This window comes from Atta colombica, unplaced genomic scaffold (assembly GCF_001594045.1).
Source record: "Atta colombica isolate Treedump-2 unplaced genomic scaffold, Acol1.0 scaffold150, whole genome shotgun sequence".
NCBI classification, from domain to species: domain Eukaryota; kingdom Metazoa; phylum Arthropoda; class Insecta; order Hymenoptera; family Formicidae; genus Atta; species Atta colombica.
In genome coordinates, this window is record NW_017259240.1 from 1,383,477 (window position 1) to 1,407,783 (window position 24,307).

The 24,307-nt window shown below is 30.8% G+C and overlaps 1 protein-coding gene across 1 annotated transcript in view; it reads left to right on the forward strand.

The window, feature by feature from the left end:
- LOC108685324 (transcription factor Sox-19b) overlaps nt 1-19,660 on the forward strand; it is a 34,182-nt gene extending 14,522 nt beyond the window's left edge. Inside the window, exons 2-4 of the mRNA XM_018190055.1 lie at nt 917-1,111; nt 10,303-10,463; nt 19,118-19,660. Of these exons, the coding sequence (XP_018045544.1) occupies nt 917-1,111; nt 10,303-10,463; nt 19,118-19,660 (899 nt within the window). The remainder of the gene's footprint in view (nt 1-916; nt 1,112-10,302; nt 10,464-19,117) is intronic.
- The last annotated feature ends 4,647 nt before the right edge of the window (nt 19,661-24,307 follow it).

Genomic DNA, 24,307 nt, shown 5'->3' on the forward strand with positions numbered 1-24,307 from the left:
GACAACTGAGAAAATTCGAACTATACAAAAAAATGCTACGGTTGCAACAACTGAAAATATATAACAGTTCTTATAATCAAAAAATGTATTGATGGGCCATTTTGGTTGTGGCAAAAGCGTAGCCGCTTTTCCATGTATGCATATCAATATTTACATTTCAATAAAAAATCATGTGTATCTCTCTTTAATTTTCTACAAGCAATTTTGCAAAGTTAACATGGCTTCTACACTGCATTTTTTTTTAATAGAAACTCCATCATATAAATAGATATTACAACAAGGAAATGTTTTCAAAACGAAAAGCTAACTATCTACTTAATCCTAAATATAAACATGGTGTGAAAAGAAAAGTGATCTATTGTGTATAATGGCAAAGGTTTAGTGATCTCGACCAATCATTGCAGAAATTGAGTTCATTTAATTAATTGAGCGCTCTGATCTATCATGTATATATCAGAGGTCTTGAGTTTGATCCTGGCAGAAACCAAAATATTTACGCTTATGTCTCCTCTCGAAGAAGGCCAACCACTTCTCGAGAGTGTCTTTGATAAAGTCTTCCCTCTTGAAAGAAATATCTCCTGCCCACAGAAATCGAAAAATCCGTCATTCGGAACTGGTAAAATTGTAGGTCTCATATGCAGTCTCTTGTAGCAATTATTGAATAATCAATACCACAAGTATATGAGAGAGGTAACACACACTAGAGATAAGAAGAAGAAGAAGAATCTTTGATGTTTTTCTTTTTATCACATAATTAAAAAAATTTTATCACATAATAAAAACTTAAAAAGTAACATAAGTTTCAAATATTACAACAATCTATTAATTATTATGAACATTATCTACATATAGAATTATTATGCGTCTTTCCTGATCGTGATATACATGCATATAAATTATAACACAAAAATTGCAGGTGCAGAATGGAAGCTCCTTACGGAGGATGAGAAACGTCCATTCATCGATCAGGCGAAGAGGTTACGTGCACAACACATGAAGGAACATCCTGATTATAAATATAGACCGCGAAGGAAACCCAAAACTTTGCGAAAAGAAGGCTATCCTTATAGTATTCCATACCCAAGTGTTCCCATGGACGCTCTTCGAGCAGGTAATTATTTTTAATATTAATCTTATTATACAGAGTGTCCAGTAATGATTGCATGATTTCTTATGCGAGTAGATAGAGCTGACTAAACTTTGTTTTAACAATCAAATAACAATCTCTTATTTTACTTTCTGAGATATTATAATTAAAGTTTAACCATGTCTAACCTACGTTGGAAGTTCGTTCTTGTCGAGACGAGACGAGACTCAAATTTCGTATCGTTTTAGTCTCGAGTCGAAACTCTCGATAATCGTAATAAGTTTTTCAATTTCTTCTAAGCGATTAAATAACTTATATATATAATTATTCACTATTTCATTAATTAATTAAACTTTCAAACTATTTTTTATTAATTTGTGTATTAGCAATTTATATATTTTTTTAAATATCTGATTTAAAGGATATTTTTTTAATGATTTTATTTCAAGTTGCATCTTGTGGTTCTTATTATTACAGATAAGTACATTAGATCATTTAGCATTAAATAATCAATATAAAATTTAATAATTATATGCACACAATATTTTTCTTAATCTGCTTCTCCTTATATCAAATTAATAAAAAATTCTTTCACTATTAACAATTATGTCTTACATATTAGAAATTATATATATATATCTTCATATTCTAAAATGCGAGAGTCCCGATGAGGATCTCAATATCATCGATAAGCAAATTTGCTCAAGAGAATGAACTTTCTATAAATATATTAAGATGAAGATCATCAAACTATAAATTTTTTTTCTAAAGAATTACGTATACATTTTATCTTATACTTATTTTTTGTTCAACTTTATCATCACTCTATTAGATTTGTACATAAAGAATGAAAATAGGATTAATCCAGGGATTTGCCGATTACGAGATCGCTGTTACTCGAATCTAAATAGTTGTCATCCTTTTTATTATTTTAAACTACCATTTTTTATAACATTGATATATGAAAAATACACTAAATTTCTTTCAGTAATACCAATTAAGTCTCAGTATTGCTATAAGAAAAAAAACTTTATAATTATTGGAGAAACTTTATTAAAAATGTCGAAATGTAACATATTATTTTTTAAAATTAGCATTTCTTTTGATTTGAATTAATTACTAAAAACCTCATTTTCAACGACTTTCTTATCAAAATTGATTTAATTCATTTGATTTGCCTTGAATATCGCATTGCCAAAAATATAATATGAAATAGAGCACGAGCTTTTTTTTAACACTTTCTTATTACAATCGAAAATGAGTTTATAATAGGAAAAGGGTTTAATTTAACATCTTATTTCAATTGACAATATATTTTTTATGTAATGTATTTTTTATGCAAAAAATTAGCTTTTATTTTTATCTTTTTTTCAGTATCTATATATAGAACTTTTTGAAGTTGATAGAAGCCACTTCGTTGCATCGCAGTGCAGCGAAGTGGCATATGAAAGTGTTGTTGCAAACATTGTACTTCCCACAGTTGTGTAAACACTCGTGATGAACATTTGCGACTATACTGACGTCATGTCTGGTTAGTTTATTGTAACAATTGGGCGGACATAATGGAAATGAGCTCGCGTGTAAAAGCGGTGGAAGAACACAGAAAACACGCGGTTACCAATTTATTTAATTAATATAGGATGGAGGCGCGAACGCATTATGCATGGTGAACGCGGCGATTTGTAATTTAATAATTGCAATCTTTCTATGACACCGTGACAAAGGATCGCATACGAACGGGTTACGCCTGCATTACGTGATAATACGCGCATGTTTTTCATGTAAACAGTCTCGCCATCCACTTATTTATTTGTCGTCCGAAAGTGTATGGATAATTGCATTGTTAAAAGTAACGAGTGTTTATACAAGATATTTTATAAATATTGCCACGTTTGAATTAGTCGTCCAATTTGTAGTTAGACCATACGCTACATTGTAATTGTTTAAGGTAGTTCACTGTGTGGCGTTAAAATATCAATTAATTGTTTAAATCAGACTGTTATAGTCGTCGTTGATTTACATCTCTTACAAATTACATCACTGGTATTATCACGTTTTCATTATTACGTATAATTAAATTATATCCCGAATAAAATAAATAAATGGACTTCGCGGTTGTCAGATAAATCATTAGTCTGATATATTTTGTGAGTTTTTAGACAATTCAAGTCACACAAGTGACTGAATTGTCACCGAACAATGCATCGAACAGCATGTCGATAATTTAAGACTCCGTCTTACAATACTCCGTTGATTCATGCTGCAGCTGAAGATGCAACTTTTAGCTATCAATAATTAATTAATAACTTGCAATTCATATTTTATTAATTTAAACTCCAGTATTTATATTAGCTCAATAATCTGCTTCCGAAGATCATAAAAAAATCCTTTTATTTATTTTATGTATAATATATATTTATATATATTTATATATATTTAGTATATATGTATAATATATAATTTATGTTAATATATCGGTCTTTATTTAAATACAATTAAAATTATTTTCATAAGTATTTTGATTTCATTGTGCTAAAAATCATTCCATGAGTACTTTCGACTTAATTGCTGTTGCTTCTATGTAATATGTAATATATATTACAAAACAAAGTTCAAAGTTTCAAAAAATTTATGTATATATTCAAAAACATATTTTTTAATAAACTCGGGCTGTTGTCTCTTCTATAATTCTATAATTCTTACTATAATTGTTCGTGTATAATATATGTAAAATATGTATTAAATTAAAAGTATAGACGTTTCAACCTTGATATTGGATCCTCTTCAATGCATGAATATAATTATTTACATTACATGCGCAATAATAAATAAAAAATTACAAAATATAAATACAATAAATAAATACAATAAATACAATAAATAAGTTAACTCAGATACCTAATCAATACATGAATATATAATCGGTAAACTTCATGAAAATGTAAAGTTTAAGAAATTATTTCAGAAGAATAATTTAATATTAAAGATAAAAATTATACAATGGAAATATATAAATCAAATTATTTTATTCGTTGCCGTAGAACAATTATTTCGAAATAATTATATTCTGTGTTTCAGAAAGAAAGATTTAATTTGTTCATAACACAGTAATAATTCTCATTATTGCAAGTTATCGCAAGATTTTAATTATAATTGAAATATTTACATATATGTATCACATATGAATTACAAAGAGTCAAAACGGGCTTTAAAATGGCATTCTTCTCTTATTTATATTAAAACATTTTCATTAGTTCACGATTTTCAAACAATTAAATTGTTTATCTCTCTTTTAAACTATTTTTCCTACGTAAGTTTTATTTCAAAATCATAAAGGCTCCGTACATATTGGAAAAAAGTATTACTAAAAAAATAGAAAATCAGACAAGTCAAGCAATTCAAGTAAAATTCATCAATAAATACGCTTCTGTACAAATCTAGGGAAACATCCTATTATATATACGCTGAAAGCAATATCTATTGTGCAAAGTAATGGAATACTTTTATTACTATGGTTTCCTTACCGCTATTGTACATCCAGCGTGGAAACGATGGCGTTCGAATATTCATGCCACATTATATTACGCACCAGTATCCATAGCATAATTTATCGTCGTCATGTAATTCGTGTCCGCGTAGGCGAGTTTACGGATATCCTTCGCGAGCGCCTTTCCGTTTGAGAAATTATTAATTCCGACACTGGTGATATCGCGATTAAGGCCGGAATTTATCCTGACACCCACGCATTCTCGCGGCTAAAAGCGATCGGTAATCTCCAATTTATCGGACATGTGGAGACTCTCTTGTCCTTCGTTTATATCTCCTTCGCGTTTCGATCGCCTCCCCTTTTTTTTTAGATATCCCTTCCTCACAAGTTTCTATTCAAGTTTGGATTGAAATTCCTGCATAGTTTAGATACTCCTAAATGGAGAATATAAAAAAAAATGACACGCATTTTTGAGATATACGTATATACATATTTTTAAAAATTTATAAAATTTTACTATTTGGCTTTACTATTTGGCCAAAGTTGGCTCGAAACGTATGGTATAAATAAATCGTATGTAAAGTATGTATTAAATTAAAAGTACAGACGTTTCAACTCTTGGTATTGGATCCTCTTCAGGGCATGAATATAATTATTTACAATAATAAATAAAAAATTACAAAATACAATAAATAAGTTAATTTAGATACCTAATACTAATCAATGCATGAATATATGATTGGTAAACTTCACAAATTACAGAAAAATGAGTAAAAGCGTCAAGTCATTAAATCATCATTAAATTGTTGTCAAAATTAAAAATCTTCATGTTGTCTGTCATATTTTATCAAACTATACATGTTAGAATTTTACATTAAAATAACGACTCAAAAATTAAAATTAATAAAGTCATAAATTAAATATATAAGTCAAACTTCACTGAAAACTTATATTGAAATCAAGTTAATGATTTATTACAGTACGATGTGAATATAATGAGATGTTAGAACAATGTAAGATGTCAGAATATTAACCTTTTGACATACTGGATGCGAACCACCCACAAAATTATTTTAACTCTCTGAAACTCAATTTTCTTTTATTTTGTAAAACAAAATTACAATGTTTATAAAACAATCTCTGTTTTTTCAATTCCCAGAATAACCTTCAAAATAACATTCAATATGCAAATATCCTTTATTCAAAACCAACTTAATTTTTTTCAAAGTATCATATCTGAACAACAATTCTGTAAATTTTTAACTTTTAATATTGAATTTTTTAAAAGTTATAATTTTTCAAAGATTTTACTCATTTTTTCTCTATTCATTAAACTCAAGAATTTTTTTCATAAAAATTGTAATAAAATTTCAATCAAAAACTATTTTAACTCTACAAACCTTGAAATTGATAATTTTTTTCATATTGATTGATGGATTTTTTGGAAATAAGAATGTCAATTAAAATGTTTAAACATTGCGCTGAGTAAGCCACCCAGTGTGTCAAAAAAGTGATCGAAAAAAGAGATGTTCAACGAAAAATTAAAAACGCAAATAAATAAATAAAGTATAAATAGATACAAAGATTTAAAGTATAAATAGATACAAACATAGAAACATTAATCCTTCGTGATCAAATCACAAAGGGTTCAATAAATCGGTATCATTTTGAAGGTTTAGATTGTTTTTTTTTGTTTTTAATAAAAATCACCTCCGAAATTAATCTTTTATTAAAGCATTTTTCCTCATCAAAGATCAATACGTTGCTCCAATTAAATTCATGATTGTGTTCGATTCTATTCAGTAATGACAGACTGTTGAATGGTATTTCTATTAATATGATTCTTGTGTTCATTTATTTTTGTTTTTAATGAGCGTTTTATCTGATTAATGTAAAACGCGTCACGATTCTAACAATTGATCTTATACATCACATTAAAGATGGACGCCTAAAGGTAAGTCGACCTTTAATAAAGAAAGGAACTTAGCAAGCCAAATGTATAAAGCAATTGTTCTTAAAAAATCTTTTGAACTTATCAGAGATCAATGATAAGTAAGGGTAAGTATGGGTAAGTTATATTTTGTTGATTATTTAACTCTAATTAGCTCGTTTCTATCGTAAATTAATCTTTGTTCAACTTGATTTTCATCTTTTTCTAATTTTTAGAACTAAAAAAAGATGAAGTTAGTTGAATCAAAATAAAAATTAAATTACATTAATAGAAATGGGCATAAAATAGATAATTTACAATTTGCAGATTAAATTTGTAATTCAAATAGAATTCTATTTGTAATTTTACATACCGTTTTAATGTAAAATGTGTATTTTTTATGGGGTAGCTAATCCAACAGTGAACATAATGTGAACTATTGCGATATTATAAATATTTTACGATGTTACCAGATTGTGCTATTATCATGCAGCAACTCGCATTTGAACCTCTCGACCTCTAACCGACTATTAAATCGCTCTAAGGATGGCTATGTACGATAATATTTTAAGCATTTTTTATGTTTTTATTGTTGTACCTATCATTTTTTTCAATAGTGCAATAGTTTTGTGTGTACCTTTGGCTTTATTATTTTATAAACAACTTTTTTCTGTTATACTATTTTACCACATTATTTTGGAGATTATCGTGGAAAAGGTTAAGTGGTCTACAATAAATCATTTTAATGTAGAATAATGAACCATGGTTTACTGTAGATCACATAATCTTTTTTGAGTAGATCACGATAATCTTCAAAATAATAATTCATTGTGGTAATTATTTAGAATACGGCCCCTCCTCCCATCTAAAATCTTAATAAAAATATACTCGAAAATATATTCGACGTGTTTTCATTCAAAACGAAAGAATTTTACCATCTTATAATTATTTATTTTCTAAAGAAACCTTTTAAAATATAGCAAAACTAAAATAATCCCAACAATTCACAATATAAGACATGTAGTTTATTATTAAAAATATCATAGTTCATTGTGTCATCCTTTGTATAATACATAATGAATCACTTCCCGTTTTTTGAAATAATCGAAATTGTAGTTAAACTTAAAAAATAGCTTAAGAATTATTGTTTATGATATATAACCAACTAAATTCATAAACTGCCAAAACTTAGATTTTCAACTCAATAATTGAGATTTACATAGTTTGTTGTTGGATTATTTACTCTATATTATATGTATACACAATGTGTGTGTGTTCTCTGAATCTGAAAATGCTTTCCTTATTAGCACATAAAATTATAAATAGAATTCTATCCTGAAATCTGACGCGAATTATATATCACCTGTAAATGTATCTAAAATGAGCTCCATTATATTACTTACTTCCGGTCATTATTTTTGCTGAAGCGGCATGTCTCTGCTAGAATATGCTAGTCTCACCTGAACATTTTTAAGAGAAAGGCAGAAACATGCTTTCACTTTTTCTCTTTGTCACACGGACATTATCGCCAATTTCTTCCCCATGTTCTCTTTTCCTGGCGGTCTTTTCAGTTATTTCTACTACCTCTCAACCGTATTTACTCAGTGGCACGCGCATAAGACAAGTGTGTAGGTGGGTGGAATAAATTACCGGCTTAAGTTGGAATGCTGACTCGAATTTCCGTTCATGTACGCGGTTGTTTAAGGATATGAATTAAAGATATACCTTGGCCAGAAACTCGTCAATCGCGTCAAATCGCTAATTCTTATATTAATTAAAAATTGTGATCGAAGAACAATAAATTGAACTAGAAAGAAATTGATAAGATAAAGAAATAATATTATGAATTAGATTGTTGTCAGAAAAAATCAAATTTTTAAGATATAAAACTTTTTCAAACGTTAATTCAAATTAATTTTGCGTATTAATAGTTTGCGAAAAAGAAGTTGCAAAGAAAGAATCAGTGGAAAAAAATGTGTTGTCCAAATTTCATAATTTATCATCGGTCAGACACATTTCGGAGCTTAGTTATTTAATGGATGACGAATTTACGATCGCGAGTTATCCGCAAAGTCACGTGCTCTCAACCCTCAGGCGTGACTGGTGAACCGCGGACTTTCGCATAATGTCGCGGTAGCTTAAGACAATTCGATAAATAATGAACCAGCGACATGTTTATGCGCTCGCGTGTCTGTATTCAATGAATCTCCTCGAGCGAATACGATCCGCAAAGTACAGTCCTACCGCGCCGAAGGGAATTATTCGAAGATTTATTCCGTGCGCTCCTCATCCTTCCATTGCTTAACTTCCGCACCTCCGAGATATCAAGTTGATTTGTAACAATAAAGTATACACATGCATTAAAATTGAAAACGAAGTTTCTCTAAAATCCTTGAAAATCGAAATGTAATCGAACGATGAGTATTCTTTTCCGAATACATCAAATTTTCTTTCATTTGTTTTTTTACGAAAAAAGGGAGAGAGAGAGAGAGAGAGAGAGAGAATAATATCATTCTTAATCAATTAAATAAGAGTAAAATCGGAAGGGATACTAAAAAAAAATAGATGCACCTAGACTTTTGATTTCAAAAACTTCACGGACTGTTATGGATTTCGTCGGATTTTGTCGGACTTCATAAAAGTCTTCAATTTTGAGGAATTCATCAGATTTCTGAGTTATATATCGGAATTCAAGAGTGATTATCCCATCGAATTCATCGGACTTTATTGGATTTCATCGGACTTTATCGGGGTACATCGGATTTTACCGGACTTCATTGGACTTCAAGGAATTAAACGAACTTCTGACGATTTGTACACCGAACTTTGCCGAACATCAGACTTTACCAAAATTTACCAAACTTTATCGGATATAATATTATTAAAAAAAAAATAAACAAATGTGCAACCAAATCATCGCTTATGTGTATCGCTGCCTATACGACATGTATTCCTTTATCTATTCTTTATTCGAGTCTCGTGAAGAACTACGTAACCGTTCGAGTTGGCGAGTTTCGAAATACGAAGAGCTAGATGCGCTGAGCTGAGAAAACGACGTAGTGCCGTGGAATCTTTTGTGTTTGTGTTTGAATTATTATGCGACGAATTACGACAGAGACGGTCACGACGCGCGTAAAATATTTAGACTTAGTAATCAGGCTTCGTCTCTCTCGCGCTTTCGTCCGGCATGGAAATTCAAAATTACGTAATCTGGTATGAGGCGCGAAACAATGAAGACAATAGTAACCCAGGAACGGCAAACAAATCTCTACAAACCGAGGGGACTCGCGCGTACCAAGCTCGATTCATCGAACATCTGTCCTCGAAATTTTGTCAGTGAAATGAAGGAGATAAGTCAAAATCGGCAGATGCCATAAACAGACCATGTCTAATTAACATCATTAATTAAATTGAAAAGACAATGATCGAAAATGAAAAGAAAGAAATTAATTAAAACTTTGATAAGACATATCGACGCGAAGCTATTATAAAAAAAGAACTATTTGACATCTAGATAGACAACAAGATATCTTTTAGATTTCTAAAAAATATTTTGCCATGCCGAACAATATTTTTCAAACAATGTTTTTTTCGAAAGAAAACTCTTGACAATCGCTTGAAAAATCGTCAATTACTAATCATTAAATCATCGATCGTTTATTTTCTTCTGGTGCAACGCTCTTCGTTCAACACTATTTTAGAATCTCATGTACAAACATATATTAGATAATTAACATTCAAGTTAGGCCAAAGTCGTCACCAGCATCTTATTCATGTCACATTGTGATTATTTTACAGGAATGGCTGGTAGCATGGGACAAGCTGCAATGGGCTCCTATTACACCCCCGCCGCGGCTTACGGCTCGCTCTCGGCGGCTAGCATGGCTGCAGCCGCAGCAGCGGCTGCACAACAATCGGCTGCATCTGGTCTCATGTCTAGTCTCGGGTCAACTCCTCCGGTAAGTCAATAATTCTTTCGTGTGATTAACATGTATGCTGCATGTCATGCATCAATGCTACATTGCCTCTAGCCGTAAAAGAGATGTAAGCCAATTAAAAAGGAATAACAAATGTATATAGACATTATATACTTTTTAAACAAACTGTATAGTTTGAAAGTTGTTTTTACATTATATTTTTAGTGAATAATTTTTATTGAATAAAAAATAAATAAATAAATCTAAAATAGAAATTTTATAAAATATTTTTAATTTAAATGACTCAGAAAAATAAAAAATTAAATAAGTAATAAAAAAAAATAATGAGCGAGGCACAATATAAGTGCAATTAAAACAAATATATTGGAATTACAAATATTGTCTAAACATTAAATTATCTTCAGTGGATTAGAAAACTAAGAATACATATATATATATATATTAGATAGAATATATATTAGTCTAGAAGACTAATGCCTGTATTCATAATCAGATCTTGTACTTAAGGCTTTTTTAAATTTAGCTTTAGATGCTTAGCAGCCAATGAAATAATTCGTAGAGCATCAAATTTAAGGAACCCTTAAATATAAAACTTGATTATGAATACGAGTATAAGAATATATATAATCATTAGTCAAACGCTAAAACAGATTGCTCGATAAAATATATATCCCTTAATCTCATAGAGATGCCAAGACCTATTAATAATTTTGGTTTTTTCTGCAGAAAAAATTAAATCAAAATTTTTACTACAGTTGAAACATTTGAAAATTGGTAAAAAATGCAGAAATGGAAAAACAAATAGTAGAGAGTCCTGACGAGAGTCCTGATAAGAAAAGCATCAAGTATAAGAGGAATTAAATATAAGGGGATTTCTGGGAAATTTTTTTTTACTTTTCTTTTCCAAATCAAGGTTTTTAAAATAATTATGCTTACAATCATCTATCTATTTAAAGGTCTATCTTTTTTTTTGTTTAATTATAAGAACTATCTCTGAAGATTTACATTAGTTTACATTAGATACAAAAGAATGCTTTTTTTAATTATTTTGAATTCGAAAAGACGTTTCTTATAAAAATTTTAATTTTTTAAATGTTGAGAACTGCAAAATAAATTTCATTGTCACGTTAGATATTTCTGAAATAATTGAGACTTAATATACAAAAATGACTTTTTTGGTATTTTTTTGTTACTTGATATTTGTTTATAAAAAGGGTTAACGTTATCTTAAAATCCTAATTAAAAATCATGAATGTATTGTTCATCATAAAATGTATCTTTTTAAATTTCATATCTTATTTTTTAATCATGTTATAAAGGATTCAAATACAGAGTTTTTCTAAAATAGTAAATTTTTCTATAAAGTCATTATACTAATAATTTCTAAAATTGTCGTGATTATTGATACAGAGTATAATTTATCTTTATAGACTTAAATGTATATGCATATGCATATGTAAAATTATCGACTGTACGCACATTATAATCCAACAAATATGAAGTTGATAATTTTCTTATAGAGTAAAAAGTTGGTTCAACAACTCTGGTTCACCCTGTATATGTAGGATAAATTAAAATAAGGAAGAAAGCATATTTTTTGTTCATTACTTTTGCGAGATCTAGACTTATTTTTGATTGTAGTTCTACTCTCGAACACGATTAGGTGTAGGGAGATCGCAATAATGATATTCGGGAATACTCGGACGGGTTCGGAACCTGACGAAGGAAGAGCGGGGAAAAGGAAAGCGCGGCAACCGAGAACGAGCAAGCGAGTTCTGTTATAACCTCAATTAATGAACAAAAGTTTAAGCGAATTGAGGTCTCTGTTCTCTCTCAGGAGGAGAGCTTATTTACTGAGTCAATTGATCCATTATTTCTGCATGATATTGTGACTCTGTATTTAAGTTGGAAAATCAAAAAAGGGGAATCAGAAAAAGAAAAACGAACAAGCGAGCGTGTCGTGGTGTGTATGAAATCTTTTTGTTAATCTAAAAGTTAATTTACGCTATGTGTAATAAACGCCTCTCTTTATTCTTTACATCACGCTTCGTAAAACTTAACCATATCCTACAAGTGAGAGCTCATAGTCGGGATCGGGACAGAGAAGAATTTAAAGAGAAAACATGTTGGATCACGACACAGACGATGCGTTGCAAATCGAATGACGGTGGCCCAGATTAAAGAAGAGCTCAAGGACAGCGCAAGGTAAATCTCGTAGCACATTTAAAGGTGATTCTAGTGCTGGATAATCAACATGAAGACGAAAACGACGGTTTCGGCAACGACAAATGAGAAGACGCCAGAGCAATCTGGCCAGAGAAGCCATTCAACGAACGCAAGGAGAACCAGGTCTCAAGCTCTGTATGAATTTAGGGCCTTATAAAGTCAAGCGCGTCAATCGCACAACAATCGCAAGAACATCATCGTCTGCTGATAATATGAAACCGTGGACAAATTGTTTGGAGAATCCGCCAAGAGACGAGGAAGATGACATCTGAGGGCAGATATTGGCCGAGTATAGAATAAGTTAAAATAAGGAAGAGAGCGTATCTTTTATTTGTTATTTTTTTTTGCAAGATCTAGGCTTATTTTTCGTTGCTGTACCATTTGAATGCGATTAGGCGCAGGGAGATCGCGATATGTGCGCGTAATGATATTCGGGAATGCTCGGGCAGACTCGGAGCCTGATAGAGAAAGAGCGGGAAGAAGGGAAGCGGCAGTAGTCGACGAACAGACGAGCGCGTCGTGGCACATGTATCACATGTACGAAATCTTTTGTTAATCTAAAAGTTAATTTACGCTGCATGTAATAAACGCCTCTCTTTATTCTCTACGTCACGACTTATAAAATCAACACTTAATCAAAACCTACAATACGTATATACATATGTATATATGTATACACACTCACACAGAGTGTCTCATCTTAATTATCCATCTCGAATATCTAAAAAAAAAGCATTCCTAAAAGAAACATGCTTCAGACAAAAATTGTATGATCTGTGTATGTGTATCGATAGTCACAAAAATTGTATATGACGTTATCGAAAAATTTATTACCTTAGAAAAATTCTATATTTAAATCCCTCACAACATGAAAAATGATAGAATATAATAGAAAACATGATAGAATATTGAGATGAAAAGAAAATGCATTTTATAAAGAATGAACTATATTTCACTTTGACTTTTAATTGGAATTTCAAGACAATGTTAATCTTCTTTATAAAAGAATGCCAAATATCATTTTAAAAAGTCATTCTCTATTATCTTAGACATCTGACGTGCTGAAATTTGTTGGGTTACGGCATTGTTTTAATTACAAAATTAAAACATTAAACATTAAAAAATCTATAAGAAACATCTAGTCCAATTTAAAGTCATTTTTTACTGTAAAGTGATACACTTTTAGTGTAATCTTTTTTTGTACTGTCTTTTAGTGGCCAAAATTTGAATGTTCTCCTGATTAAATTTATAATTTTCATTTTATATATAGAGATAGTGAATGAAGAGATTGTTTTTGTGCAGAACACTTTTCATACACACAGGTATGTTTTTTTTATAGTTTATTTATTTGTTGTTGTTATTTTTTTTGTTATGAATTAAAATTTATAAAATAATAAAAATTTTAATGTTTTTATAAATACTTTTTATAAATACTTTAAATATTCAAAATGACTTATGCAAAATTTCATTGTGATCCATTGATTAGTTACAAATAGAACAAATATTTATTTTATTTATGGACAACTAATTTCTGCAATGTAATTTTACACAAATCATCTTGAATACTTAAAATATTAAAAAAAAAACTAAAATTTTTGTCATTATTATTTTATAATAATTTCCATACATTTCTATTAGAGCACAGATAAAAAAAATATTATTTATTTTTGTATTTTTGTGTGTGAAATTACTTTTGATCTGGATGATAAATCGCTAAATTTTTTATCGAAATATTTCTACATCACCAATATATAGGAAATAATAATTCATAATGGTCAAAGCTGGATCTTAAATAATTTCATGTGAATTTATATATATTATATAATAATATATATGTGGCAGACGCCGACTCGACCGACTCAAGATTTCAATCTTGCTTTACCATCTCATTTACTTATACATATACTTGTGTATATATACACATTCGAATAACTCGCAAGTACCGATATACATATATAATATATATACCATATTTGTTATCATTTGAACTGAGCGCCGAATTTCTACATCAAACACAAATGTATTGTACAGATGTAATTTCGACAGACATTTCAGCAGACATTAACCTGACATTTTGCCCAATACAACAAAGTCACGACAATCACAAATCCATTTATCTTGAAGACAATTGGCGACTGGACGTATCGAGTTCGCGAGACAGATCGCTGGTCGCGTAAATATAGCAAAAGGATGAGAAAAAGAGAATTGCGCGCGCGCGCGTATACGAAGAGGATTCAAAAAGGAGAAGGAAGGATGAGGGTGGAAACGCGGAAGGTATGTAACGAGAGAGGAGGATGAGTGTAGGTACGTTGCATTCGCTGTCGTAACAAAGGAGCCCCCGGGTGGCTTCGCAAACAGAAACCGGAGACCGTGGTCTGTGTATGAATTTCCGCAGCTGGCTACGGGAGACAAACAGATAGCTAGTTATTTCTGCATTCAACGGCTGAATGGCCGACGCGTCTGGAACGAGGCACCGGCGCGATACAAGCGACCATTATTGGCGAACATCGGCGGCGAGCGGCACGCTCGAAGAATTCCAGCGTTATCTTCGCCCGGCCGAGTTCGAGCTCTTCCTTTCTCTGTGGCGTATTAGCATCGCGAAAATATCTGATCACCAAATCTTGAGGGAGAAAGAATTATTTTAGTTCTCACATCAAACGATTAGAAGTCATTGTAAAGAAAAATCTTATTAATATAACCTACATGCAAGAGAAAGAGAGAGAAAGAGAGAAAGAAATATACAAGTTTGCAGGTTATCGCCAAGTCTATCCATTGCTAACGCCAACGTTTCGTGAACTTTGCTGTTCACTTTGTCAAGAGGAGCACACTGATATATTGAAGAAAAGCGTTATTCCTATTATATTTTTTTATTAAGAGAAAAGAATATCATTACATTCGTTTTTCAGAGAAAGGAACAGAATATCATTATGTTAGTTTTTGTGGTTAAATTAGCACACTTTTGGAAATTAAAATGAGATATCTAAGTAGTTGATATTGGTCGATTGATTGATATGATTGATATTGGTCGATTGGTTGATGTGATTAATTGGTTGATATTGATTGATTCGTTGATATGGTCGATTGGTTGATATTGGTTGAAAGACCAAAAAAGAATTGGAGAAAGAGAGTTCTAGTGCAGTATAGTGCATAAAACAGATCTTACTAACAGACCTTATTAAACATTTCGAACAAATCCGCTCAACTGCTTATTGTTAGACAGTAATATAAAAGACAGATTTAAGATAATGAAAATTAAAGTATAAGAATTTTTTTAAATTATATTCATGTATGTGTATGTATATGTATATGAATGTGGTTGCATATGTATGAATGTTTATGTGCGTGACTAAGATGCATTCATGCCCAAAAATGAGCCAGAAACACACAAATCAGAATTATATCTTAAAAAATAAATCCGCACAAGACTTAAGTTTAAATTCCTTTATAATGTCATATAAACATAGAATGGTAAAAGTGAGACAGAGAAACGGACAGAGAGAAAGAGAAATTTTTGTGAAGCGATTAGAACTCTTTCAAGAAAAAATATGTTTAATAGTAATTGCTAAATTAAAAACTCTAAACAAAACCACAGTCATCTTTCTTTAACAAACTTAAGAGCCAAGATCAAACACAGAATAGTTAGCCAATTGACCTAACTATCTCAAGTTCGATTTAATAGAAGTCAAATTCTTTTCAAAGTTTACATTACAGCTAATCATCTAATAAGAAAAAAAGGAAGTGTCAGTTAAATTATAGTAAATACAATGTTGAAATCAATTCGTATCGCCGATTATGATAACTATTGTATGTATCCAAAAAATAAATTGATAGAAAATTATCTTGCTGATTCAATAAAGTTTTTAATTGTTTTAAATCTTTATTTTTAATTGTTTTAAATCTTTATTTTTCATGCACCAACGATCTAACAGAATCATATTTCGAGATTCTCGCGAATGAAGCAAGTTTTTACAAAATGTTGAAGCGGCTGAAATATCGAGGGCTGCGGCACAATAGAGCAATGTGAGGGAGTTGACTTTCTTGCTCTCTGTGCTCTCCCACCGCCCCGAGGCCATTTGGAAAATAAAGTGCGCTCATTCTCCTTGGCTCACGACTTCGACGACACATGGCGCGAAAAGAGAATACCGGTCTTTTGTGACCCAAAACAGAGGCGAATAGTGTACGGTGTCATTGTCCTTTTTAACAGTGACATCGCATTGGATAATTAAGTCTCTGACAACGACGGCATAGAATGAAAACGGAATGAACTATCACGACTATAACAAAGACAACTATAACAGATGAAAAAAACAAATGACATACATGTAGAATTATAAATTTATATAGATATCTAAAATTAGATATAGTTGACAATGTACACACATATTTATATACAGGATATATTTTAAAAAGCGCTCATTAATCATGCTAGCGCTATTCCTAATCAAAAATTAAGTCGAAAAGTCCTAAACCATTTTATAATTTTCGCAATAGTTAACGTGATATTAATTTCTAAAGATTGTTAAATAAGCGAGTAAAATTGATATATAAGGCAATTTTAAAATATCTTTCAGTATTTTTGATGGAATATCTTAAAGATATCTTAAAGTTGTGTCACGCGCTGATTTTGTATATTCTGTTCATTAGGTAACTAAAAAAAATTGCAAAAATGAATTTTGACTCAGTTTTTTATCAGGAATAGCACTATAATTGTGAGTACTTTTTAAAATACATGCTGTATTACAACAATTTTTTTTTAATTTTTGTATTTATGTAATTTCTTCATTTCGAATGAATCGAGAAAATTTAAATAAGCCAATTATTAAAAAATAATTTAGATAAATAATTATATGTTCATTTTGATTATTTCATCATTTGATTTATCTATAATCAACCTACCTATTGAAAAAAAGTTGCTGAATTTCAAATTTTTTCATTTGATTCTAAATTAATTCAAAAAATTTCTGAAGCATATAGCCGATTTAAAAAATTCAAGAATTCGCTATTGAATTAACCATTAAAGTTCAATCGAAAATTCTGTTTCCGTTTGAGTTACGAGCTTTGGTTAAAAATCAAAGTTCCAGTTAGATTTCGATCGAAATTAGAAATAGAGTTTTGGCAACGTAGTCAAAACCGTTTAATAAACATTTGTTTTAACTTAAAATTTATTTAATATAAAATATTTTCTCTTGATTTTCCAAAGACTTATTTAAAAAACTTATTTAAAAAACTTATTTAAAAAATATTTGTATTTGATATTTTGAAATTGCGTAATTATTGAAATATAATTGTGACATTACGAATAATATATAACATATCACAGATCGTGTTAAAACAATTGTATTACTAGGATGATGATAATATGTGTAATTATTATGTTTTAATAATTACATTATAATATTTATGAAAAAGAAATATATATACATTATACCTTTATACATATATAACTTTTTCAGGATTCGCATATGAAAGTTTAGTTTTGGTTTCGACCGAAATTGACATAATCAAATATTCGTTTTCTATTTTGGCTGAAAAAGAATAAAAAAAAAGTTATTTCAATCGAACTCTATTAATCATCTAATAATCATCTAACGCTCAATTAATAAAATATATGTGTCGACTGTGATAATTGGAATCGAAGTCGCGATCAAGCCGTCTTTCTATGCGAATATCTCAACGTCGCGCGATGAGAAGGAATTTTTTAATTTCTGGACGCGATTCGCGGATAGCAGCGAGTGGGGCTTTCGAGGCGAGAGAAGCTAAGCTGTAATCAATTGGTCGTAGCGGGCGGGAGAGACAGTCTTAGCATTACTAAGACTGGATGTAAATCATCTGGACAAAGCCGCTTAACGATCCGACAAAGGATCCCGCCACGATCCTTCCTTCGTCCACGAATTATAGAATCGGGAATATGCGCGTTGCTTCCCGCCTCTCCTTTTTCTTCTTTTACTTTTTTTTTTTTTTTAAGTACCGGTCTCTCGGGCCGGTCCCAGTTCAACTCGGTTCAACTTGCGGCAGCCTGGTCCAAACGTGCTTGGCCCAACGTGACGAAATTTATGGCCATTGGCATCGTTGTCTTCGACGTAGAACAAATCTCCAGCTCAGGTCGCGACGCGGATCCACTGATTTCGCGATTTGTGCGCGCCGACCGAATCGAATGCGTTGACTGTCAAATTTGTCGCTTGCTCTTTTTGTTCGTCGCGATGATGCTGCATATTCAGTGTTCGCTTTTTCGAAAGTCAACGTATACCAGGCAAAAAATCGACGAACTAATAGCGGAGCATTTTAAATTTGATTGGGATCTTCGAAAGTTCGTCGCATCTTTTTAGAGAATTTTTCTAAACAGATCGATTTCCATTAATTAGATAAGTATGTTCGGTCCGATTGCCACGTGATGTAAGAATCTAAAAATAATATTTGGATTGTCAGACGTTTCCCTATTTTTGTTGTAGATACCGGTGGACTCGATGACCATGAAATATTCTATGGAGCCTGACAAATATCGCGCTGCCTATATGCCGCCCAGCACTCTAGCAATGAGCATGTATCCAGACCCTAAGTACTTGGATTCTTCTAATCCCAAGACTTATCTAGACCGTACTTACTTAGACGCGAAGGCATACTTCGAGCAATCGAAACTGTACATGGATCAGAAACCCACCATTGGAGAATACAATCGGCCGAACTACGAGCCCAACAAGCTCTACGAGGAATCCAGTCCAAGTAGTGTCGTTGGCGGAAATGGACCCGCAAGATCACCGCCCGCGGAATCGCCAGACACAAGCAAGCAACACGAAAGAACAGAACAAGGCTCGTCCAGCGCGAGTTCGACATCGACATCATCGGCCGCGAGTCCCGGTGCTTTGCCGTATCCGTATCCCGCATCAGTCCAAGCTAGTGGCCTGCTGACTCCGCAGATGGCTCAATACGGTGGATACCAAATGGCACCGGCATCGGGAAATGAATCTTTTCGGCGACCGTTGGTCATCTTGTGACCCGATAGAGCGTAGCTCTGATCTATCTTCGAGGAGCAGTTGCTATGATGGCTACCGCAGACTCGACGGAACGAAATGACGGAAACGTAGATCCTTTTCCGGATCATCAGTCATGGTTCCGATGATCAGAAAAATGGATGATTCCTAGGCGTTTTCAAGAAGGATAATTGCTACATGTTCCTCTTGATTATGATGATTGTGGATTTAATGAAGCAAAAATTAATATCATATGTACATGTGATCAAGTCATTGAGGAAAAAGATTTTTTTAAATCCGATCAAAAAATAAAAATTTTCCAACAATGACTATTTCCTCATTAGAAGGAAATGACTACCACGGATTTAACGATATCAGCTCATGAGTACTAGTCAATTTCGATATCTTGCTAGAATTACTCCTCGAGTTTTTTCTTCCTTTTCTTCTATAGAAAAATTCATGAAGAATCTGAAGCGAGTCGAACAAAGATTTCATGAATCAATTAAACGAAATTTGAAAAAACAAAAAGAAGAGATCGCCGATACTTTCTAAACGGATCTAACAATTACAAACTATTTATTAAAAAAAATTATTATAGAAGACATTCTTAATCCAACATCTGCCGTTCAAGACGATCGATCTGAAAGATTTTTATCGACTAAGAAAGATTAAACATTTTCCTAACGGCAAGATATAATCAGTGTCGCTCTAACAGCAGAATTAAACTTGGCCAATGGACTACTTCGAAAAATGGAGATCGATAAACGATAATCGTTATAGATGACAACGAAGACCGGAAGGACTTTCGCTGTGTGGTCAGTTGACTAGTCTTGACCGAGACGATTAAGAACTGAGAACGTGTGTACATAGCCTCTGTGTAAATAGTGTAGCAAAAACTTGGCTTCTTCCGGGTTTCCGCGCGTGAATTCGCTTTCTTACGGTCTCTTTCGTCAGGAGCACCAGGGACCTCGTAATCCTTGAAGAGAAAGCAGTACAAATGGAATCATGTGCGTGCGTGGTGTCCAAGAGATCTCATGTGAGTGAATGTTCGATTTCGTGGGAAGAATTACGTGAAACGTAAGAATAATAATCCTTTTACTTTTTTGTTTTTTTCTTTTTTTTTTCTTTAATATCAAGCGGTTGCGAAATTTGTTAATATGAAATTTTATTTAACTTTTATTGCGCTAAGCTGGATAAATATATTGTTATTTTTTTGTAAAGGTTAACATTTACATTTTTTTAAAGGTTAGTAGATGAATGTTATTACAATATTTATCGTCGTTAATTATAATCTGCTATTAATTTAGTATGATTTTTCTGTTGAGCTCAATCAATCGGCTTAATATCAAGGTTAAAAAAAAAGAAATATTTATTATTTAATTTTTTAAATGAATATATATATTGAAATTTTGAAGTCCGTCATTTGAAGTCTCGAAAAAAAGCGTTTTCGCCTAACATTTATAGTTATTATTATGTAAATATCACCACACAAGCTTCAATGATCTAAGTGGTTAGACGCATACGCTATTTAAGGAGATTCAGATCATGCCGTTATCGAGGTTAAATTATGATTGCAGGCATGATTTAGAGTGATATGTACCTATGTATTTTTCACAAATTGATTACTATTCTTTTATAATGATTATTACCAGTTGATTATTAATTTAATTTGTGATATTACATAATCCAGCTTCATTCATAGCTCCACGGTTAAGACTGTTTTTTAATACTGATAAATAAAATCAGTGCGCAGTTTACTTGAACTGGAAATTGTAAGATTCACGCAAAAATATTTTTAATCCTAATCGGTATTGCTTCGAAATTTCTTTAAACTAATCTCCGTGTCCAGTGTATATTAAATTAATATACCTTTACTTAAAGTTATACGTAATTGAACAATTTTTTTTGAAAGTCAAAATCCGAAAAATAAAATTATATAACTTAAAATTTTGTAAGATTTTAAAAAATATTTTTTCACAATGTAGTTAAAATCCACTGGATCTATGAATACCGATTAGGGTCAAGGGGATCCTAAAGTAAATTTCAAACTGCGATTGATTCAATAGGACTAACACACCTGTAGGTACAATTTACGCGTTATCGACATCACTACATACTACTATATCAATATCGCACGCACACATATACCTAAATTTTTGTAAAGTTTTTGTATCGAATTAGATATGTAAGTTGAATTTCACGTTATTTCTTCGCCTAGTAGTCTCGAATCTTCAATTTTTTTCATAAGTATAGATTGCAAAATTTTTATATCAAGTATCACAATTTGACAGCTACAGACATCATATTGAACTAATTGTAAGTAAAGAATTCAATTTCAAAAATTTTTTCGTTATTGGTACATAAAAATCTACGCATCAAATTAGTATTAGTGCGTATACTTTAATGGAAAAAAATTTGTATTACTTTTACAAGTCTGTTACATACGAAACATACGAAAATTCTTTACGAAAATTATTGTATTTAATTGGTAAAACAGACAACTTTAGGATCTCCTTAAGTACCAAGACGCTTTGGTCGAATATGGCCATTTTCACCGTTTTATAAAAATTACTTGTTGTATGACAAAGTGAAATGATTATTTTTTAAGAAGTTAACAATAATTAGTTCATAGCATCGAAAATTACTTTAAATCGGACTAGATTTAAGATGTTCCTTATAGATTTTTGAATGTGCTGAAAACGATGCTACAAGCCAAAAAATTCTAATACTCAAGTTTCCAAAATATTGGAGGTATAATATTTAAAAAAAGCTTTCCTAACGATAGTTGACACTTCTATTGTTAAAAAAGTAAACGTTAACCTTAAAATTCCGATTAGAAGTCATGAACCATCGTTATAAAATACATTTATTTTTATGTTGACAATTTCAATCCTGTTAAACGCTGAAAGTAATCAAAATTTATTTTTTAATTACACAATTTTTATATTTTATCCACCTTGATGAATCAGCAATCTTAAATTATGAGTAAAGACTGACAATTCATAAATTCATAATTATAAATCCAAAAAAATCTACTAGTAGTGCCTATTCATTGACGCCCAAAAATCTCTCATTTAAAAATTTTTAAAAAACACTGACCTAAAAAAATATCAATCTATTGCTAAAAAAAATAATTACTCAATTTATTTTCTTTCTTTTAAGTAATGATTACCTTTAGCAAAGAATATTTTCTTAATCATAATCTTAAAATATACTTATTACAAAATTTTAGAAAAATTCATTATTGTGTATTCAAAACAAGAATTTATTTCCTTTTGAAGAATATTGTAAAATTAATAAAAAATTAATAAAAAATTAATAAAAAATAATAAAAGAAACGAGAAGTCTTTTATTATTTTAAATACGAAGCTACGATCTGAATGTTAAGATGTTGAAATATTATATATATTCATATAAATGAATTAATTTCAGAAATGATAATTGCCGATATGGTTGTCGGACTTTCAATGCAATCTGAAATATTAATAATCCCCCAAATTTTCCAAATTTAATCTTAAAAAACTGTAATAAACTTATTGCGAAAAATATTGCCTCAGTCGGGAGTCCGAACCCGGATCTCTTGCATTTCGTGCGAGCATCCTAAGCCTTTAGATTCCGAGATCTTAACAATATTCCTCGCAATAACCGATATATATAGAGAGCTACACATTGTAAGCGAGCGTGTATAAACGATAAAATTGAAAACAAGACCATTTATGTTAAATATATTACTTTAAATACATTACTTACGAAGCGCCACTACAGTCTGAATGTTAAAATGTTAAACTATAATATTATATATATATATTCATATAAATGAATTAATTTCAGAAATGATTTCTTCTATTAATTTTATAATATTGATAATAAGCATAAAACAAATCAAATTTGTCACTTTAATAAACTTGATTAAACTCATCAGAATTCAGAAATTATCAATTAATAATATAAAAAAAATGAAGAGATTTAAAAAATTTAATGTGTGGAATGCAAAACGTTTAATATACATATTACATTCTTAAAATGAGAGCGATAAATTTAATAAATTAAATAACACAATCAATATTAGAAAAATGCCTATTACGATCGAAACTGGATTTTTATTGCTTTTAAAAATAATCTTGCAAAATAATGCAAATAATCTTGAACTTACTAATACACACTCTATATATATATCATATAGTAGTAGTCTTTAGAACTGTGCGAATTGTTTTTCCGGACTATAAACACAATTAAAATTACTTTAGTAATCGCGAATTAAATTGATAAGCAATTTAATAATTTGATTCATCAAACATCATATAATATTATAAAGATATTAATATTTTGAAACTATTAATAAATTTATTGCGAAAAATATTAGGAGGGGGAAAGTGAAATGGAACTCGATTCGCGCAGCAAGTCATGCACCTCTCGACAGAGGGAAAAGGTGGGATGGAACTTGTGATCATGTTAAAAAATTCATTGTTACTAAACCCCCTATATTCGAATATTCACATAAAAAAAAATCTCTTAAAAATCTCTTAATTTTTTGCATACAACTTGCGAACGCACAATATTCATTACTGAAGATATACAGACGAAGACAACATGATATTAAATGATTTAAAAGGGGCGTTCGATGATAGTGTAACTTTCATTCTCTACCCTAACGTTAATCTACTTTAATTC